This window comes from Monodon monoceros, unplaced genomic scaffold (genome assembly GCF_005190385.1).
Source record: "Monodon monoceros isolate NGI ecotype Baffin Bay Population unplaced genomic scaffold, NGI_Narwhal_1 Super_Scaffold_13, whole genome shotgun sequence".
In the NCBI taxonomy this organism is placed as follows: Eukaryota; Metazoa; Chordata; class Mammalia; order Artiodactyla; family Monodontidae; genus Monodon; species Monodon monoceros.
The window spans coordinates 44,859,757-44,877,450 of NW_021703769.1; the positions used below are offsets into that span (position 1 = coordinate 44,859,757).

General features: G+C 41.9%; 1 protein-coding gene across 4 annotated transcripts in view; it reads right to left on the minus strand.

The window, feature by feature from the left end:
- Nucleotides 1–17,694, minus strand: part of KIZ (kizuna centrosomal protein) — a 111,978-nt gene that overhangs the window by 87,771 nt on the left and 6,513 nt on the right. For all 4 annotated transcript variants that reach the window (XR_003793125.1, XR_003793126.1, XM_029220511.1 and 1 more), the window contains exons 3-4: nt 14,828–14,990; nt 6,124–6,216 (exon numbers count right to left, since the gene is read on the minus strand). Coding sequence is in view for 2 of the 4 variants with exons in the window: in XM_029220511.1 (XP_029076344.1) it covers nt 6,124–6,216; nt 14,828–14,990 (256 nt within the window). In the remaining 2 variants the exon portion in view is untranslated. The remainder of the gene's footprint in view (nt 1–6,123; nt 6,217–14,827; nt 14,991–17,694) is intronic.

A 17,694-nucleotide genomic window follows, 5' to 3' on the forward strand; every position in this document is an offset into this window, starting at 1 on the left:
CATACAACTCAAGAGCAAAAAATTATCTGATTAAAAAATGGGCAGAAAAATCTGAATAGACACTTTTCCAAAGAAGACAGAGGTGGCCAAAAAGTACATGAAAACATGCTCAACTTCACTAATCATCAAGGAAATGCAACTCAAAACCACAATTAGATATCACCTCACACGTTAGAATGACTATTATCAAAAAACAAGAAATAACAAGTGTTGATGAGGAGGTGGAGAAAAGGGAACCCGTGTGCACTGTTGGTGGGAATGTAAACAGGTGAAGCCACTATGAAAACAGTATAAAGACTCCTCAAAAAATTAAAAATAGAACTATCATATGAGCCAGCAATTCCACTTCTGGGTATTTAACTGAATAAAATGAAAACACTATCTTGAAAAGATATCTGCACCCCGATGTACACTACAGCATTATTTACAACAGCCAAGGTATGGAAGCAAACTAAGTGTCCAATGATGGCTGAATGGATAAAGAAGTGGTAAAAATATACAATGGCATATTATTCAGCTATGAAAAAGAAAATCCTGCCATCTGCAACACCATGGATGGACTTTGAGACATTATGCTTATGCTAAGTGAAATAAGTCACACAAATACCATATGATCTCTCTTACATTTGGAATCTAAAACAAACACACACAAACCAGGTTCATAGATACAGAGAACAGACTGATGATTGCCAGAGGCTGGGGGTGGGAGATGAAAGAAATGGGTAAAACTTTTTTTAGTTTAAATAAATTGAAAACATATTGGGAGCTGGGGAAAGTGATAGCAAAGCAAATGAATACAGTTGAAAATATTTTTAAAATCAGGAGTTCATCTTTACTGGCAGAAAGGGGAGAGGACATGCTGATGGATCCAGCAGCAAGTTAAGAACTACTGTAATGGCGTCTCAGTTAATAATAACTGCTTACAGTTTTCAAAGCAGGTAGATCTTGAGTATTATTGTACTTTGAAAAATATATTTATGTTATACTTCATGTTTTACAGAATACTGCAGTAATTTTATCTTTTCTTATTATTTTTCCCCCACAGACGAGGGAATTGGTAAGTAACAAGATAAATGCAGAATGTTAAAATGGAGCTGTCAAACCCAATTTCCAGCTTTTCACACAGTACAATTACTGCTCTTAGTTTCTACAAGCCCTTAAGTCACATTGAGAAGATTTCCAAAAATCCCTTAATACAAATTTACATATAACAATCCTGAAGGAATTATTTTACTTTATTGCGTGTTATAAACTGAATTGTGCCCCCCCAAATTCTTATGTTGAAGCCCTCCCCCAACGTGACTATATTTGGAAATGGGGCTTGGAAGGAGGTAACTAAGGTTCAGTGAGGTCTATTAATCCAACAGACTGATGTTCTTAGAAGAGGAAAAGACCCGAGATCTGCCTCTCTCCACACACGTGCACAGAGAAAAGGACACATGAGGACCCAGAGAGAGGACAGTCGTCTGCAAACCAAAGAGAGCTCTCACCAGAAACCACCCCAGCTGGCACCTAGATCTTAAGACGTCCAGCCCCCCGAAACATGAGAAGATAAATTTGTTGTTTAAGCTACCCAGAATGTGCTATTTTGTTATGGCAGCCCAGGCCGACTAAGACACCATGACAATGTGATTTTTAACTCTTCATTTTGCCAATGGGATAGATTCGAGACTCAACCAAATTTTCACAACTGAGGCCAAGAGGAGATGTTACTGGCCACTAAATCCAATAGAGGTTAGAACTACCTAAATTTTTAAATGGGTCCATTAAATTCAGGCTTCAAAGGTGTGTCCTGTAAGTTATTCTGTATTGTAACCATGCTAAAATCATCTATTATGAGTTGCTACCACCAAGGGCTTTACTTCTCGTTTCCTAATTGGTAGGTAGCCTCTCTGTCCCCACTCCCATAGGTAAGTGGTAGAAAGCCAGGGACACCCTCATACGGCCACCCCAGTGGAGAAGGAAGATGGCTGACGACAGTGACAGTGGGGACAGGGGCAAGAGGATCACTGAACACGTGCCAAGCACTTACCAGGTGTCAAGCAGACTTCTATTCATTACCTTTTTAAACCCTCAAATCAACCACTGTTATTATACTCACTCCAGCAAGACTTACAAGGTCGGACAATTTGCTCTCGGTCACAGGATCCAAACCCAAATACGAGGATTCCAGTGCCCATCTCTTATGCCACAATACTCAAAACTGAATGAGTTAAACTCAAATTGTGTTACTAAACCACAGCTTTTTTTGAAAAAAAAAAAATCCCCAATAATGAATCTGAAGTGTATGTCTAATTTCTTACTCAATTAAACCAGTGCAAAATCAGATCTCACTTGATTCAGCTGGACTATTATACCACCAAGGGAGACCATTTCACTCTCTCCCAAGGTTAGGTGAAAATGCAGCATCTAAATGAATAACTGAAATATTTCACATGATATGGCTAGGCTGTTTTTATTTGACCAGGAATTTCTCCCAACTTTCGAGGAGCATTTCACCCATACTACCTTGGAAGGCAGTGTAGCAACATGGCTAATAACATGGACGCTAAAGCCACATGGTCTGGGTTTGAGTTTGGGCTCTGCCTAGCAGTGTAGTCTTGGGCAAGTTAACCAACTTCTTTGAGCCTTCCTCTAAAATGAGGATACGATAATATCTACTTCCAGGATTGCTGACAGGATTAAATGAGTTGATGAATATGAAGTGCTTAATGCTGCCCCTGACAAAATACGTGTGCAGTCACTGTTCCCCACTGTTAATATTAGGATTAGAAGCCGAAGTAACAAGCTGCACAGTCATTCTCCACGTGACCCTTGCAGGGAGGTTTACAACAGAGGAAGTGGAACTCCCCAACCAGCCTTTAGCCCTGTGATGGAATTCTCTGGTCCTCCACATTCTCCAGCCCTGACAGAGTATAATCTTTCTGTGAAGTATCCAGCTCACTTCTGCTTTTAGTAGAACATATTTCACAGTGTAACAGTTCAAAGAAACTTCACAAATCCCACCTCAAGGTTTATGCTCTCATTCACTAATGCCATCTCCACCTCTCCTGGGTGCATATGTTTTGATGTGTCTTTATGTGTATGCTCTAGTCACTGCTGATACAAAAAAGCTGGGCAACAAGAAGAACATGCCTAGAGACCAATGGAACGAGGGTTCACCCCCAAATAAAAAATGGCAACGTATAATAGAGAAGGATTACTATATTATAGTAAAATTTGTGAGGAGTCAAATGGGGACCAGAACTTTGTCTTTTCTGTCTATTAACAACAACATAAGAGTTTACTAAGTAGACTAATATTAGAAACAAGCTTGAGGGATGAACAGATCAATGATTACTTCTCTTCAGAGAACACATGACTCTGAAGAGCAGCAACTGGATGCATGAAAACACTGGACTCCTATTATAAAACCGAGCTAAAGTTCTACATTGAAAAAATAGACAACTACTACCTGATCATTCTTCTTAGTGGCGCATTCAAGCTGCTGCTTCTGGTTGAAAGTTGCACAACCACTTTTTAAAGCTATCTTTTCATAACTCAGAATTATCATTAGACAGCTCCTCTCCCCTTCACTGGCATTCTCCATCTCAATGGCCACCCCAACTCAGGCCCTCAGTTCATTCCTTGCATCTGAATGAACCCAGGTTTTCTCGCCCCATGAGCTCCTTCCTCCAGGGCATCCTGCATAGCACTGCCAGCCCTGCCTTCCTGCACCTGTGATGTAACTGCTCTGAGCCCCAGTCCTTGCTTCACCTGCCCCATCATGCACGTGCACACGCACTGATTCCAGGGGGAAATTTTCAATCCTCGAGCCTTGGACTGAGTTCCACGATGCCCCTTTCCAAGCTCATTTTCTCCCACTTCCCTGCAAGAATGTTCGCCTTTAGCCAGACTGATGGCTTCTCGCCAGGCTTCCTGCTTCCACTCCTTCACTCACAACATCTTCAGACCCAAGAATGTCTATCAAATACCCAGTGACTGGCACCCTCCCCACCCTTCACGCCAGCTCACACACCACCTTCTCCCCTAGGCCGTGGAGGACTCATTGCAGAGGAAGCAAACTTTCTTTCTCCATGTAGCTGGGACTCAGCACACACTATCCCAGGCCTCAGAAAGAACATCGCTTTGTGGGAAGCGCCTCAAGGACAAGCATCGTGGCATTCCTAGAGGGACCTGCTGCAGCTTCTCAAACAGAGCACTCACTCATCAACGATCTACTGAATTCAACCACCGTGCTCAGGCCAGTCCCTGGAGACCAGCGCTCTGGGCACAGAGACTAACTCATGTGACTGCTGAAAGATAAAACATACCCCATACGGTAAGGAATTGTTCTGGTTTAGTGTATAATAAGTGTTAACTAATTCAGGGTTCTGCTGAAATATTTTTACCTTTTAATTGATAGAACATCAATGGGAAATTGAAAAAGGCAAGCTATGTCTCAAAACGTTACCTAATTGAGTCTTACATACAGTCAAAAGTCAAAGTTTTTAAGGAGATGACACATTCCAGTAAAAAGGAAACACTTCTAGTTATTCTATGTAACATTTTAAGGAGCTGTCAGCTATATGTCTCTTGCCCTAATTTTAAATATGACTTAAAAGGAAACTATATAACTATATGTAAGGTAAGGAATCAGTAGTGCAAATATAAAAAAAAGTCTCCTGTTTTATTTAAGTACCATTGACACTGTCATACTAACAAGGTGTCTATCAGGAACAGCACAGAAAGAACAAACTAGATTATAGATTAAAAAACACGTCAATTATTTCATGACCAAACGTCAAACAGAAAAACTGCCTGAATGTCTCAGAAGTCTATCACATCATACCACATTTGGTATACATCTAATGGCAGAGAAATCATTTATCATTAAAGGCCTTTTTATATAGGTCAGGGTTGCTGGGGCTTGGTGTTTTGTATCTTACAGTTTAAAGAACGCTCTAAAGTTCTAGGTTTTTTAACTTTTTAATCTCTGGGAAGGAAAACTAAAACTTCCTATAAACTCAGATTAATGCCTGTTAATGCACGGAAAAAAGAAAAACTAAAACCTTGCTCCTACTATAAAAACAAAATAGTGTGGCCTCTGTTTCTTTTCTGATAAGAGTCTTAAATACCAAACAGTTAACTGCATAATAACATTTACTGGCAGCCCGGCAGCCTGCTTAGCAGATATATAAAACAGGTAAAAGGAGAAAAAGTTAATTTCTTGGCTGAATGATTCCATCGGTAGCTATAGGGCAAACCTGAAAGTCTTTTAGTAAAGTAGCAGTTGATTCTTCTATCAATCTGTAGCACACATACTCTTCCAAGGAAAGCATTAAATATGAAAATCATATCCCGTTATCATCTGTTTCCAGCTTTCAGCCCAGTAAGCTTTTCTTAATGAATGCTGCAGCCTAAGGAGGAAGCACGCTCTTGGCTTCTCTGAATAATGGAGTGATGCTCCCATTTTTGCTTATTACAATATCGACTGGCTGAGGGGGTTTCACACATAGTCACAAGTGACTACTCTTGCCAGCATGCTCCAAGTTATTACAAGATGTTTTTAGACATTTCATCTAAAAGAGCTTTACTGCTTTTAGTGAAGAAAACATCTATGGTCTTGAGCAGAATCATTTATATGGAGATAGGCGGGAGGATTAGAAGCCTGCATTACGGCAGATACATAGCAGAATTTATTTAAGTATTCCTTGCCATTCATTTTGTCTGTTGCTGAGATATGCAATCCTTTCTTTCCACTTTATCTATGAAAAGGTTAAAATGTACAAAATTACGTATACAAAGGAAAGAAGCAAAATGCCACATTTCATTTACAACATTTCTGGAACTAAGAAAAAGGCAGCTACAAAGCATTATTTAGAAAAACAAAATTTCACCTACTAACAACACTGAGGTTTTCTTTGGAATCTATCTCTTACAGCCACAGTGACTGCCTTTCAGCAAATTTAATTGAATTATACATTAAAGCAATACTCTATAAGCAAATGTCTTTAAATAATCACTTAAAGTTTAATCAAAAAGATCTTTGTAATAAGACGATTTTATTTACAACAGTATCCTAAAAGATGAACACGCCAAAAATCCTCCGTTAACAGAAAGTTTATCATTTTAATTTATTACCTTTTCTCTGTCTTCATCTTTCAGTTCACCTTTTTTTCCCAGGCTATCTTTTGAGAGTAGCCGCATCTTCTTAATTTGAGTCTCATATTCAATCTAAATATAAACAAAGTTTGATTTTGTGGAGGATATTACGACAACTAGCACCTATTTATATTTTTCAGACTTTACAGCATAAAAGGAACAGTAAAGAGAAAGTAAAAACTGATACTGCTGAGAAATTCAATTTATCTTAGAAAACAGACAATTTCACAAATAACACATCAAAAGCTGAATTCTATAAAATGTTACATGTTTTAAATAAAATAACATTTGATGGATTTTCACTTAGTCCTTCATCAATCTAGGAAATAAAACCTTGATATATTAAGCTATCATGAAAAATCCAGTTACTTTATCATGAAAGTTACACATTTGACGGTGCTTCTTCTGAAAAGTTCTGCCCTAAAAAAAGGAAGAGAAAGCAATCCTACTGATTTCTTATCTGTATGGTATCCACATAATATCATGGTCCTACTTGTCATAGCAACTGAGTATATTATTTGCTAGATCATCAACTGGAAACAAACTCCATTTTTTTTTTCCGGTACGCGGGTCTCTCAGTGTTGTGGCCTCTCCCGTTGTGGAGCACAGGCTCCAGACGTGCAGGCTCGGCGGCCATGGCTCATGGGCCTAGCTGCTCCGCGGCATGTGGGATCTTCCCGGACCAGGGCACGAACCCGTGTCCCCTGCAAACTCCATTTTTTATGGATACAAATACACTGTAGATGTCAATGATCAGTACCACAGGCATCAAGTTTGCTCTCGTGCTAATAACTCATAAAGATGTCTGTGTCATTACCACACTATAATTGATGAAAGTGATTCCATCATAAAACGACTTTTTCTTAAAAGCAACGCATAAAAAGCACTTTGATTCATATGTTACTAAGTAAAGCCTAAAAAGTCTCTGCTTGTGGTCCATCACAGATAAGTATCAGAACATTTTCTAAATGAGGCAGTGATGTACTGCAATTGGAAACACACCTATAAGATAACCAAATTAGAAAACTGTTTTCTTAGTTCTCAGTCTGAAGATAAAATAGGCCCAAACTTTTGTTTTGACACACAAAAAGTGAACAGACAATAACCAAAATTGACTTGTCTCCCTCAAACTATCTTAAAAGGTATTATATGCTGCCCCATTTTTAATATGTTAAGCAGGGATTTCTTTTTTCTCTATCAGAATGCTATTAACACAGTAGATTGGCAGTAATGATATAAATAGAGACCTAATTAAATCAACGTTTCATAAGGCCAGTAAAAATGGCAAAACAAGCCAAGAAAAGATAAAGAAAGAAGGCAATTAAGAAAACACAATTTACATCTCTCTGTGCTATATCTACTCCTTTGAACTCAACAGATATTTAATTTTTAACCCCAAGAGCTTTATACAGGCACACTCTACAGATTCCAAGAGAAAATACCTTTAAAAAGAGATGAGGGGTGATGTACAAAATAGACAAACAAAGTAAACAGAGGTTTATTAAATAATAAACCTTAAACAAAAATTCTTTGTTCCTGTGGCTACAAATGTTTTCTTATGCTCTTTGAGATCAGTTACAAACATGCAACAGGCATTGTACCTTATTTCCTCATTATGGGATCATTTCAGAGCCACAACTCCAAAAGACAGAGCACTTTCTCATGGAAATATAAGAGTATTATTCAATTCATTTTACTGAAGCAAAAAAGTGCTAACTGCTTCAGGACTTCATAAAGAACAGCAGGGAAACTATCTTCAAGGGTCCAATGCAGGGTGACCTCCCTGGTGATCCAGTGGTTGAGAATCTGTCTTGCAATACAGGGGATGCTGGTTTGATCCCTGGTGGGGCTACTAAGATCCCATATGCCGTGGGGCAACTAAGCCTGAGCACCACAACTACTGAGCCCTCGCACTCTGAAGCCCGCATGCCACAGCTAGAGAGAAGCCCACTCACCGCAATGAAGAGCCACGTGCTGCAAAAAAAAAATTAAAAAAAAAAAAGTCCAATGCAGATTGTTCTCAATGCATATGAAACATCTGAACTGTAGCTACTCTTCCAAATTAATGATGCAAATAAACACTATACAATGTATTCGAAATTTTACAAGTTACTATGATAAACTGATAATCGACACAAACTGTAACTCTGCATGACCTAGGACCGTGGGTTTGCACCTACAACTGTCTTTGCTCTCCTTCTTTGCCTTTTATTTATACATACAGTACTTGGTTATTATACATCCGATCCACCTCCTGAACACTGGAGAGCAGGGACTCTCAACCCACAGGGCTCCCCATTTCTACTTCCTCCTTTATCTGCATTTAAACAAAGGGTTATACTATGTTTAAAAGGTTGTTTGTTTTTTTTTTTTAAAGTTTGGGAAACATTGCACAGATGAATCTCTCCAAGACTTTCCAGCTAAAAATGCCTAATGAAGCAGTAGAATATGTGTCCTCATGTACATCTATTTCTCTGACCATCAGTCTTTCACGTCTTATTCCCTATTTCGTCTCTGAATCAGGTCCCATGGGCCTCTTCTATCTCCACAATACAGGAGGGCTTGCACTGCATCCTTTCTCTTGGGTGCAGACTGAGGTCCCTGTTCCCTTCTTGCCACGTGGCCTAGATTCCTCACAGTCAGAGCTGCTGCTTCAGAGGCCAAACGACTCACGCCTCAGTAGCATCTGCTGGCCTAGAGCCTCTCTAAGGACAATCCTCTCATCTCCCAATCAGGAACTTGCTGTCCTGTACTGCTTCACAGCACTGGATTTGCTGTTGCCCACCTAAATTTAGGAGGCCTTTCCTACTCACTTCCTTACTCTGCACAGGTGATTCATTTCAGCTCAACTAATGAAATCTGCTGACGGTAATCTGGGGTCGTGGGAAGAGGAGTTGGAGGTCCTGGCATGTCTGGGATCTCTCCATACTCACAATGTGCCCCAGTTTTCATTGTTTCCTTCTTTTCTCCTGTATTCTCACCTACATTCCTTCAGTTTTCCCTCGTCACATAACCACTTGCCTGAAAGTGCCACTATTACCTTTTTCATAAGCTTCCTTTTTTCACTGGTCTTTGAAATTGTACAGTAATTCTCAGCTGCAGAGCTGAATTGACATTGAAGATCAGCTGGCCTGGCCTCTGCACATTACAGTTGAAGGATGGCTACAGAGAGTTAAATAAACTAATGTGACTCTCAGATGAATATGAGAGATTCACAGTCTTTTTGTTTTTCCCTCTCCTATTTTTTTCCAGTATATGGGCTTCCTCTTAAATGTGGAACTTTTACCAAAAGATACGGAGGAATATTTATTTATTCAACTAGGACATATTAACAGGCAAAAAAATGGGGTTTGCTACAGACTTTGTCTTCAGGAGCCAGAAGGTCATGCTCTGCCCACAGTGGCTGTCACAGTGCTTAGCAGGAATTGTATGAGAGCTCAAAAGATTTGTTCTCTTCAAATTTTATGCCCTATAGGCACATGTAACCTGATGACTGAATTTTCAACAAGATCACATCTTTAAATAATGACATTATGTCTTCAAAATGCCTCTGCTATCAAACACAAATGCTCCTGGGTGGTTTGCCATGGATCCAATCACACACGTTCATCCTCACATAGTTGTTTACGGTCCATAAGAGAAAACAAGAATATGGAAGAATTACTTTTCAGTCAGTGCTTACTGAGCACTTACTATGTGCCACTGAGAGCACTGAAATAGTAAGACAAGGAACTCACAGTGAGGTGGGGAAAAAGACACGCAACAATGACAGTACCGTGAAGGAGGTGCTTATGTAGATCATATGACATAGACCTACAGCAGCATAGAGGGAGCAAGGTCTCCTCTATGTCCTCCGAGTCGAAGGACATAGGACAGAGTGTGGCGCATTCAAGGAATTACAAACCATTCAGCACGTGTGTAGCAGAGAGTGCAGACGCGCATGTGTGGGAGATAAAGATGTGGAGGCATGGTGCGAAGACATGCGGTGGGAGAGAGAGGGGAAGAGATGGAGGTGTGGAGGAGGGGAGGGGAGATGGCAGGAGGAAGACTGGGATAGGGGAGCAGGGGAGACAGGAGCGAGGGGTGGGGATGGAGGGAGAGGGTGGAAGGGGACAGGGTGGGGAGAGAAAATGTGCACATCCGTATAGCTGTGTGAGAGGGACAGAGAGAGAACAGAACTTGTGTGTGGTCAGAAGGCTGAAGCTGTGGGTAGTTGGCAGGCAGAGATCAGCACCTGGGCTTTGTCCCGAGAAGGCTGCGCACTCAAGGATTTCAGGCAGAGGGGAGACATGACCAGATGATGACCCGCTCCTGGCCAGGGACCCTCCCTGAGCCCTGACATGCCAGCCCCAAGCCCAGCACTTGAATGCAGGAGGCCAAAGCAGATGCTGGCAATGCTCCACACGTGGCCATGGGACCTTTCTCAGTGCTCCTAAGTTCCAGTACCGCTGTCTCTGTGCTTAAGGCCCCTCAGAGCCTGGGGAGGCTGCTCTGCCTACAGGAGCACACGGTTAATGAGCTCCCCACACCTGTGCCCTTCCCCCAGCAGTCCTCAATCAGTGATGCTCAGGAGCCCGGCTATGCATCTCCCAAATGCTCTGAACCATTTGGTGGAGTTCCCCTGCGGAATTAAGCTCCAGGTGCCGACTGTGGTAGTTGACTTAATACCCCCATCCGGCCACTTGTCCTTCCCTGTCTCAGCTCCCCACTTGCCTCCCGGCATCCTTGCACTTCCCAAATAAGCCACTTACATCCGAACCCTTGTCTCAGGGTCAGCTTCAGAGAAAAGCCAACCTGAGACAAGAGCAAAGGGCACCTGAGGAAAAGTGCTCTAAGTACCAGCTGGGCCCTTCCACTAAAGCTGCCAAGGTGGGGAGTGTGAGGAGGGAGGGGAAACAGAGGTGAAGTGGGCGGGGTGGGGAGAGGCGGTGAGGGGGCAAGAAGAGGGAGAGAGGGGCACCCTCTTCACAGCACCGGTGATTCTCCTATTTATATTCGTGAACTGAGTTTATTCACCCTCTTTATCCATCTGACAAGTAGCAATATGGCCACAAAACTGTATTTACAAAACTACATGATATATCACTATCCTTATAAAGCCCTGAAAATTATTATAGGACCCCAAATAAAGTAGTATAATTCATAAAATCAGTTGAAATGGCTTTTCAAAAAGTTTTTCAGCCCATTTTAAAAGATTTTAACATTCTACAATTAAGTGGGCCTCGTCTTACAAAGAGGGAGAAATTCACTTAATATAATTTGGGCAAAATCCCCACTTCTCTCACAATGCTTCACCTTGTTTCACTTTCTGGACTTCCACCAGTTAGAAGTTCATTCACACTAACTATACTCTAGTCAAGGGAAAACACCCCAGGCATTCTGGGGTGTGTGGCAAATACACCACGTAGGTGCTGACCAGAATACCTCTCTCCTAAGACTTCCATGAGCTGAAGATGTGACATGGGAGTGGGGCGGGATTAAGGGAGACAAGTGGCTCTGGTATTCCTAAGGCCACAACTGGCCGTGGCACAAAGGAAGAGGCAGGAAGAAACACGACGACCCCCACTGCTTGGACACTCCACTCACTGCACAGCTTGCTGAGTTGGTGGTGTCACCGGCATCACTGGCTGGTTCACAGCCAATGTACAGTTTTCCACAGAACACGTATGTTTCCCAACTGCAGCTACATGACCTGCCCTTTTATGCCATCAGCAGATTTTTTAAAAGGCATTCCTTCTCCAAAATTCAAAAAGGAATATCTGTGTCATTTTTAAATGATATTTATGAATAAAGCTTTACAGTTTATCTGTAAACCAGAAATACAGTTTATCATTCTTTTCTTGAAAATGGTCCCCTATGCTGATATTCTTTAGTAGCTCATGAGACAAGTTTTTTTTTTTTAACACATTATACTATACACAACAAATGCTCTCAATATTAAAATATTTACAAAGGATGATACTTCCTTTCAAATTCCTCCCTCTCACATTTGGTTATAATGAGAAATCAATAATTAAGTAAAGCATCAATATGAAAATAAGAGGAAAACTTCTATTATTCCACTGAGAAGAAGAAATTCCCTGCTTTGTCCACCACTTTTATTTTCTCTTTGAACTCTCTGAAAAGAAAAGAGGTTTACAATGTTGATAACAATTGCTTTTTGAGCCTTAAGCATTCTACTTGAACACTAGGAGGAAAAACCTGGAGTGCTGTAGCTAAGACTCACTATTGCTTGAGCACATCTAGCCTCCACATCTTGGTTTCTAAATACCCCTTCCCACCCAAAGGAACCACAGCTCCTCAGATAAGAAGCTAATTCCAAGTCTGAGGCAGGGAAGTACAAGGTAAACCTGGAACATCTTGTCAAAAGGACACAGGAGCCAACTCGAAGAGACTCTCACTGGCAAAATTTGGGAGAATGTAAGCAACAAAAGAATAATTACAGTAATTGATAATACAATGACTAAATAAAGATTCACAAGCCCAGAGTGACATTTAGACAGAGAGAGGGAGAAAAAGAAGAATGCCAGCTAACAAATGTAAAAGACGAGATCAAATTAGAAAATCACCATTTCACAACCTCCACTATAACTGATTCAGGCATCATTAATGGATTCTAAAACCACTAGGCAAAAAAGGCTATTGAGGAACAAGGTACTCCCAAGATGTCAAGCCACCACTCCACAGATTATTTACTAATTTACAAAGGGAAAAAAGGTACCTTACAATAGAGAGACCTAGAAGTCACCATGTTAACAAAGGCATCAAACTCAGCCTGGCTCAAACAAGACCACCTGACATCATGGCTCATGAGCCTCCTGACGGGATGCAGTAGAATGTATAACCTCAGCTGTGACTATTTAAATTTAATTAACTAAATTTAACACAAAAACTCAGTCCTCAGTGTCACAAGCTACATTTTAAGTGCTCAGGAGCCATGTACGGCTAGTGGCTACTGTATTAGATGGCATCAGTACCGAGACAGAAGGTTCCCATCACCACAAAGTTCTACTGGGCAGTGCTAGTCTAGAGACCAAATTTCCAGTTTACAGGAAACACAGGGGATGCTACAAAAGTTAAAATAACCAGTCAAATTCAGAATGTAAGTCATTCTACAAGCAACTGGCCTGGCTTCTTCAAAAAGCCAGTATCATTTAAAAAAACAAAACAAAACAAAACAAGACTGGTAGGAAATCAAATTAGATTAAGAGACTAAAAAAGACACAATAACAAATGTAATGTGTACCCTAGTTGGCTCCTGGTCTGGAAAAACAGACTTCTGAAGGGAACTGTGGAAACTGAAATATTGGCTGAATACTAAATAATATTATGGAATCATTAGTAATTTTCTTTGGTGTGATAATGGTATGATTATGGAGGAGACTGTTCTTGTTCTTAAGGGATCCACACTCAAGTATTTAGGGGAGAAATGTCATGGGTTCTGCTGCATACTTTCAATGGCTCAGGAAAAAATATACATACACAGACACAGGCAAAGCAAATATAGCAAAATATTTACAACTGTTGCATCTGGTTAGATCATGAGCTGTCTTAGTCCATTTAGGCTGCTGTAATAAAACTGCACTGGCTGGGTGCCTTATAAACAACTGATACGTATTGCTCACAGTTGTGGAGGCTGGAAGTCCAAGATCAAGATGTCAGCACGGCTGCCTTCTGGTGACAGACCCCTCCTGGTTCAGAGCTACCACCTTCTCACTGTGTCCTCACCTGGTGGAAGGGGCCAGGAGTGCCCTGGAGCCTCTGTTACAAGGCACTAATCCTGCTCATGAGAGCTCCACCCTCGTGATTTAAGCACCTCTCAAAGGCCCCATCCACTAATAACATCACTTCTGGAGGTTAGGATTTCAACATATGAATTTGGGCAGGGAGACACAAACATTCAGACTACAGCATGAATGTTCATTATAATAATTCTTTTCCTGTGTACTTAAAATCTGTATTATACACGGCTAGGGGAAAACTGTGAGAGGAAAAAAAAGGAAGGGAAGTGCTGAAGCCAACTTCTCCGGTAACCAGTACGCAGGTGGGTTAAGTTGGGCAAAAGCCTTGAGCAGCACAAATGGTGAGAAACAAGGCCTAGCCCTCCATGCTTGACACAGTTTGTAGAGCAGAAGGTTGCCAGGCAGCCTAAGGGAGTGGGGGCCAGGGTCAGAGAGGGCAGGGAAGGCGTGGCTGTTCTGGCTCGCAGAGTCGACGGGCATGAGGGTGAAGTCCTTGGGCCAGTTCTTCCCCCCAGTCTCCCCCTGACACCCGGCCTGCCCAGAACAGTGGGGCTCAGGCCACAGAAAAAGAACCTCTGAAGAAGGAAGCAGGCTCCACAGGGAAACTGATGTTGCTCAAATTCAGTCCTGAGGCCAAGAGATCCCATGTGCCAGGCGCCAGGTCAGATGTGGCCAGAGGCCGTGCCCGTTTAACTACCTGTGTAGAGTAACAAAGTATAGATGTTCCAGTAATTCCTCAACTAAAGTAGAAATCTGAGAAAATGCAATCTCCAGTTCTCTGATCAAAATCTGGTCACATGGTAAGTAATTCCCAGAGAAAACTGACAGTTAACTTACGGGTGAACAACTGAACATCAGTGACTGCCACGGACCAGAAACTTACTACTCACTAGTCCCAATCTTAGCTAAAAAGGACAAAAGAAAACAGTACAAAATGTCACCTTCAGTTCTTGCAGCTTCTCTGAACTTGTGGTAAAGTGTCCAACGTGAGCCTGGACCTGCTCAAACCGCTTTAAATATTCTTGGTTTCGAGTACGAGCCTTCTTTTCTGATTCACATATTTCCTTCAGATATTTCTTTAGTTTTAAATACTTCAGCTTAACTCTATAAGAATAAAAGCAGATTTTTAAACGATGGAGTTAGACTTGAACAACTCTAAGGAGGAGAATTTAACAAAATTGTTAATGAGACAATGTATTCTAAGATATTTTACCCAAACGCTGCAGCCTAAAGGATAGGATGCATGTGCATTTTTAGAGAGGAAATTAATGCAGCATCACTGAGGTATCACCTCTAGGCATAACTCTCCTGAGAAATGGATACCAGACCACATTACACCACTCACACATAAAGATTTATATGGATTTCTTTCTCAAAATTAAGTGTGGTGTCAAGAGCCGTGCCTAGGTGGCCCTTTTCAGATGAACGCCCAATGGCATTCTTTTATGTGACAATTTCAAAACTACCTGCTCATACAGAAATAGAATCAAACTATGCACCACAATCCACAAACATTAAGAAATTTTGAAATTTAAAATGCCCCAAAAGTTCTCACTTAGGTATTTAAAATTTTTTTTAGAAACTGCAATAACATACTGTATTATGAAAATATTTTATAACAATATATGGATTGTCACTCTACTCAAATTGTGAAGAAACCTTTGGAGACTCTCATCCAAAAGACACAGCGGGCGGCTAGAACTGTGCAGCCCCTCTCCCCTCATTACCAACACTGCTCCTCTCAGCTCTTTCGTCTTCACAAGTATTTAAGTCATAAGAGCACCTGGTATGTAGCATTTCCACTGTTGGCTCAATTAATTATTCAACATTCTCTCATCAAGCGAAAATAAGTTGCAAACTACAAAAATGTTCACCCTCAAAATCAGATTTGCAGAGACGCTGGAGATGTTAAAAATTAAACAATAGACCTTAAACTCCCACCTCTAAGCCAATAATTTTCAAGAAACTCTTTATCGTGCTAATAATTCTGTGCTTTGATCTTGGTTGGCTGTCCCCATTTTTCCTTCTGAACAAAAAACTCAGGACTGGGTGTACTGCTGCCCATGCCTGCCGTTTTCGACACAAGTGACGGTAACAGAGGTGGAACCCGACATACTTTCCCACACAGGCACCTGGGGAGGCTGCTGGCTGCGACCAGAGTCCCCCTGGAGTAGGTACAATAGGAACCAAGCCTTCTCCACCCAAAGTCTAGCTTCACTCCTGCCCTCACGTTAACCCTCGAAGCTGACCGCATCAAATCATCCAGCCCTCCATGCAGTCATTCATACAGTCAGCACTCTGCATACAAAAGCCATGGAGCTTGGGACAACAGGGTAACAAAACTTAGATACACACAATATAGTGTGATGGCTGCTATGAGGGAAACGGCAAGGGACTCTTAAAGACTGGGCAATGTGACCTAGCTGAAGGGGCCCAGGAGGCCTTCCCAGTGGAAATTAATTTTCAGCTGAGATATGAAGGATGAATTAACAGTTAACCCAAAATTGGGGAAAGCAAGAGTGAGAAGATGAGGGGAAAACATTCCAGCAGAGGAAAGAGCATGTTGGAAAGCTCAGAGGCAATAAATAAGAGTAACAGTGATACTGACAAAAAATGGTCATGAACAATAAATTATTGACTCTTACTCTGGGTCAGACCCTGCTTTAAGGCTCTATTAAGTTCTCATAACTATCTCCATCCCCATTTGACAGATGAAGAAACAGAGGCACAGAATACTGAAGTTACTGTCCCATGGTTGCCTGGCTAAGTGCTGGCAAGGCTGAGACTAAACAGAGGCACCTGGCAAGAAAGTCTACCTGCTTCACTATACAAGACCTTGTCACGTTCCAGAAACCGAGGATTCAGTCCATTAAGAATTTTAGGGAGAGGCTGGCAAGAGATAGTAATGATGGAAACTAAACAGGGGCAGATAATAGAAGCTCTGGTATACCACCGCACCACCTCACCTCCTCCTGGCCTAGCTTTTCTTCCTGCAGCCACGGCTGCAGCAACCTGGCAGCACCTGCATCTGCCGCCCATGGTATCTTGCTTTCCCGGGGCTGCTTTTCTGAATTTGCAGCAGGGAAAGCCTGGAGGTGCGGAGGAGTTAACACCTCCTGAGATGGCCCTGACCAACGGGGGTCAGGAACCGAAAGGTAAAGAGCCCCCCTCTTCCTTCCCTTGAATGGACACTTGGGAGGAGCAGAGAGATGGAGCCACAGGTGCCCACAGCAGTTACCAGCTCCTACTCCATTCTTCCCAGCCCTTTATGTGACCACTTCCTAAAATAAACGACCACCTACACACTAACCCTTGTCTCAGACTCTGCCTTCTGGGGGAATCAGGTTGAGGCAGCCATGTTAGATGGTTTGGATTTTATCCTATGGGCAAAGAAAGCATATTTTTAGTAAACCATACCCTCTGTCTTCCAGGAAACAAGAGGCTGAGAGAGGGGAACAAATTCAGCCAGCCGAAGCTTGGTGAAGATTCCCACTGGTCTCTCATCTCACCCAGCCTACCACCATTATGCCGGGAAGCCACCTGGGAACAGGCTGTAGGAAGAGTCTATGCCCTGTCTTCTGTCCCTGTAGTCAGGGGCTAGAAAAATGGCAACTGCCACGATCCTCTCAGACTTAGGGCCCACTTCTGAGGCCACGGCATCCACATCACTGCTATTTCTTCCACTGTCTTGCTGACTCTCCCTGTCTCTTTTGGAGCCGCTAGAAACACATGGCTGTCTACTCTGGTAGCTTTGGAAGTATGGACACTAAGCAAAGCGAAAGAATAATTTTGGAGATGAGGAAAAATG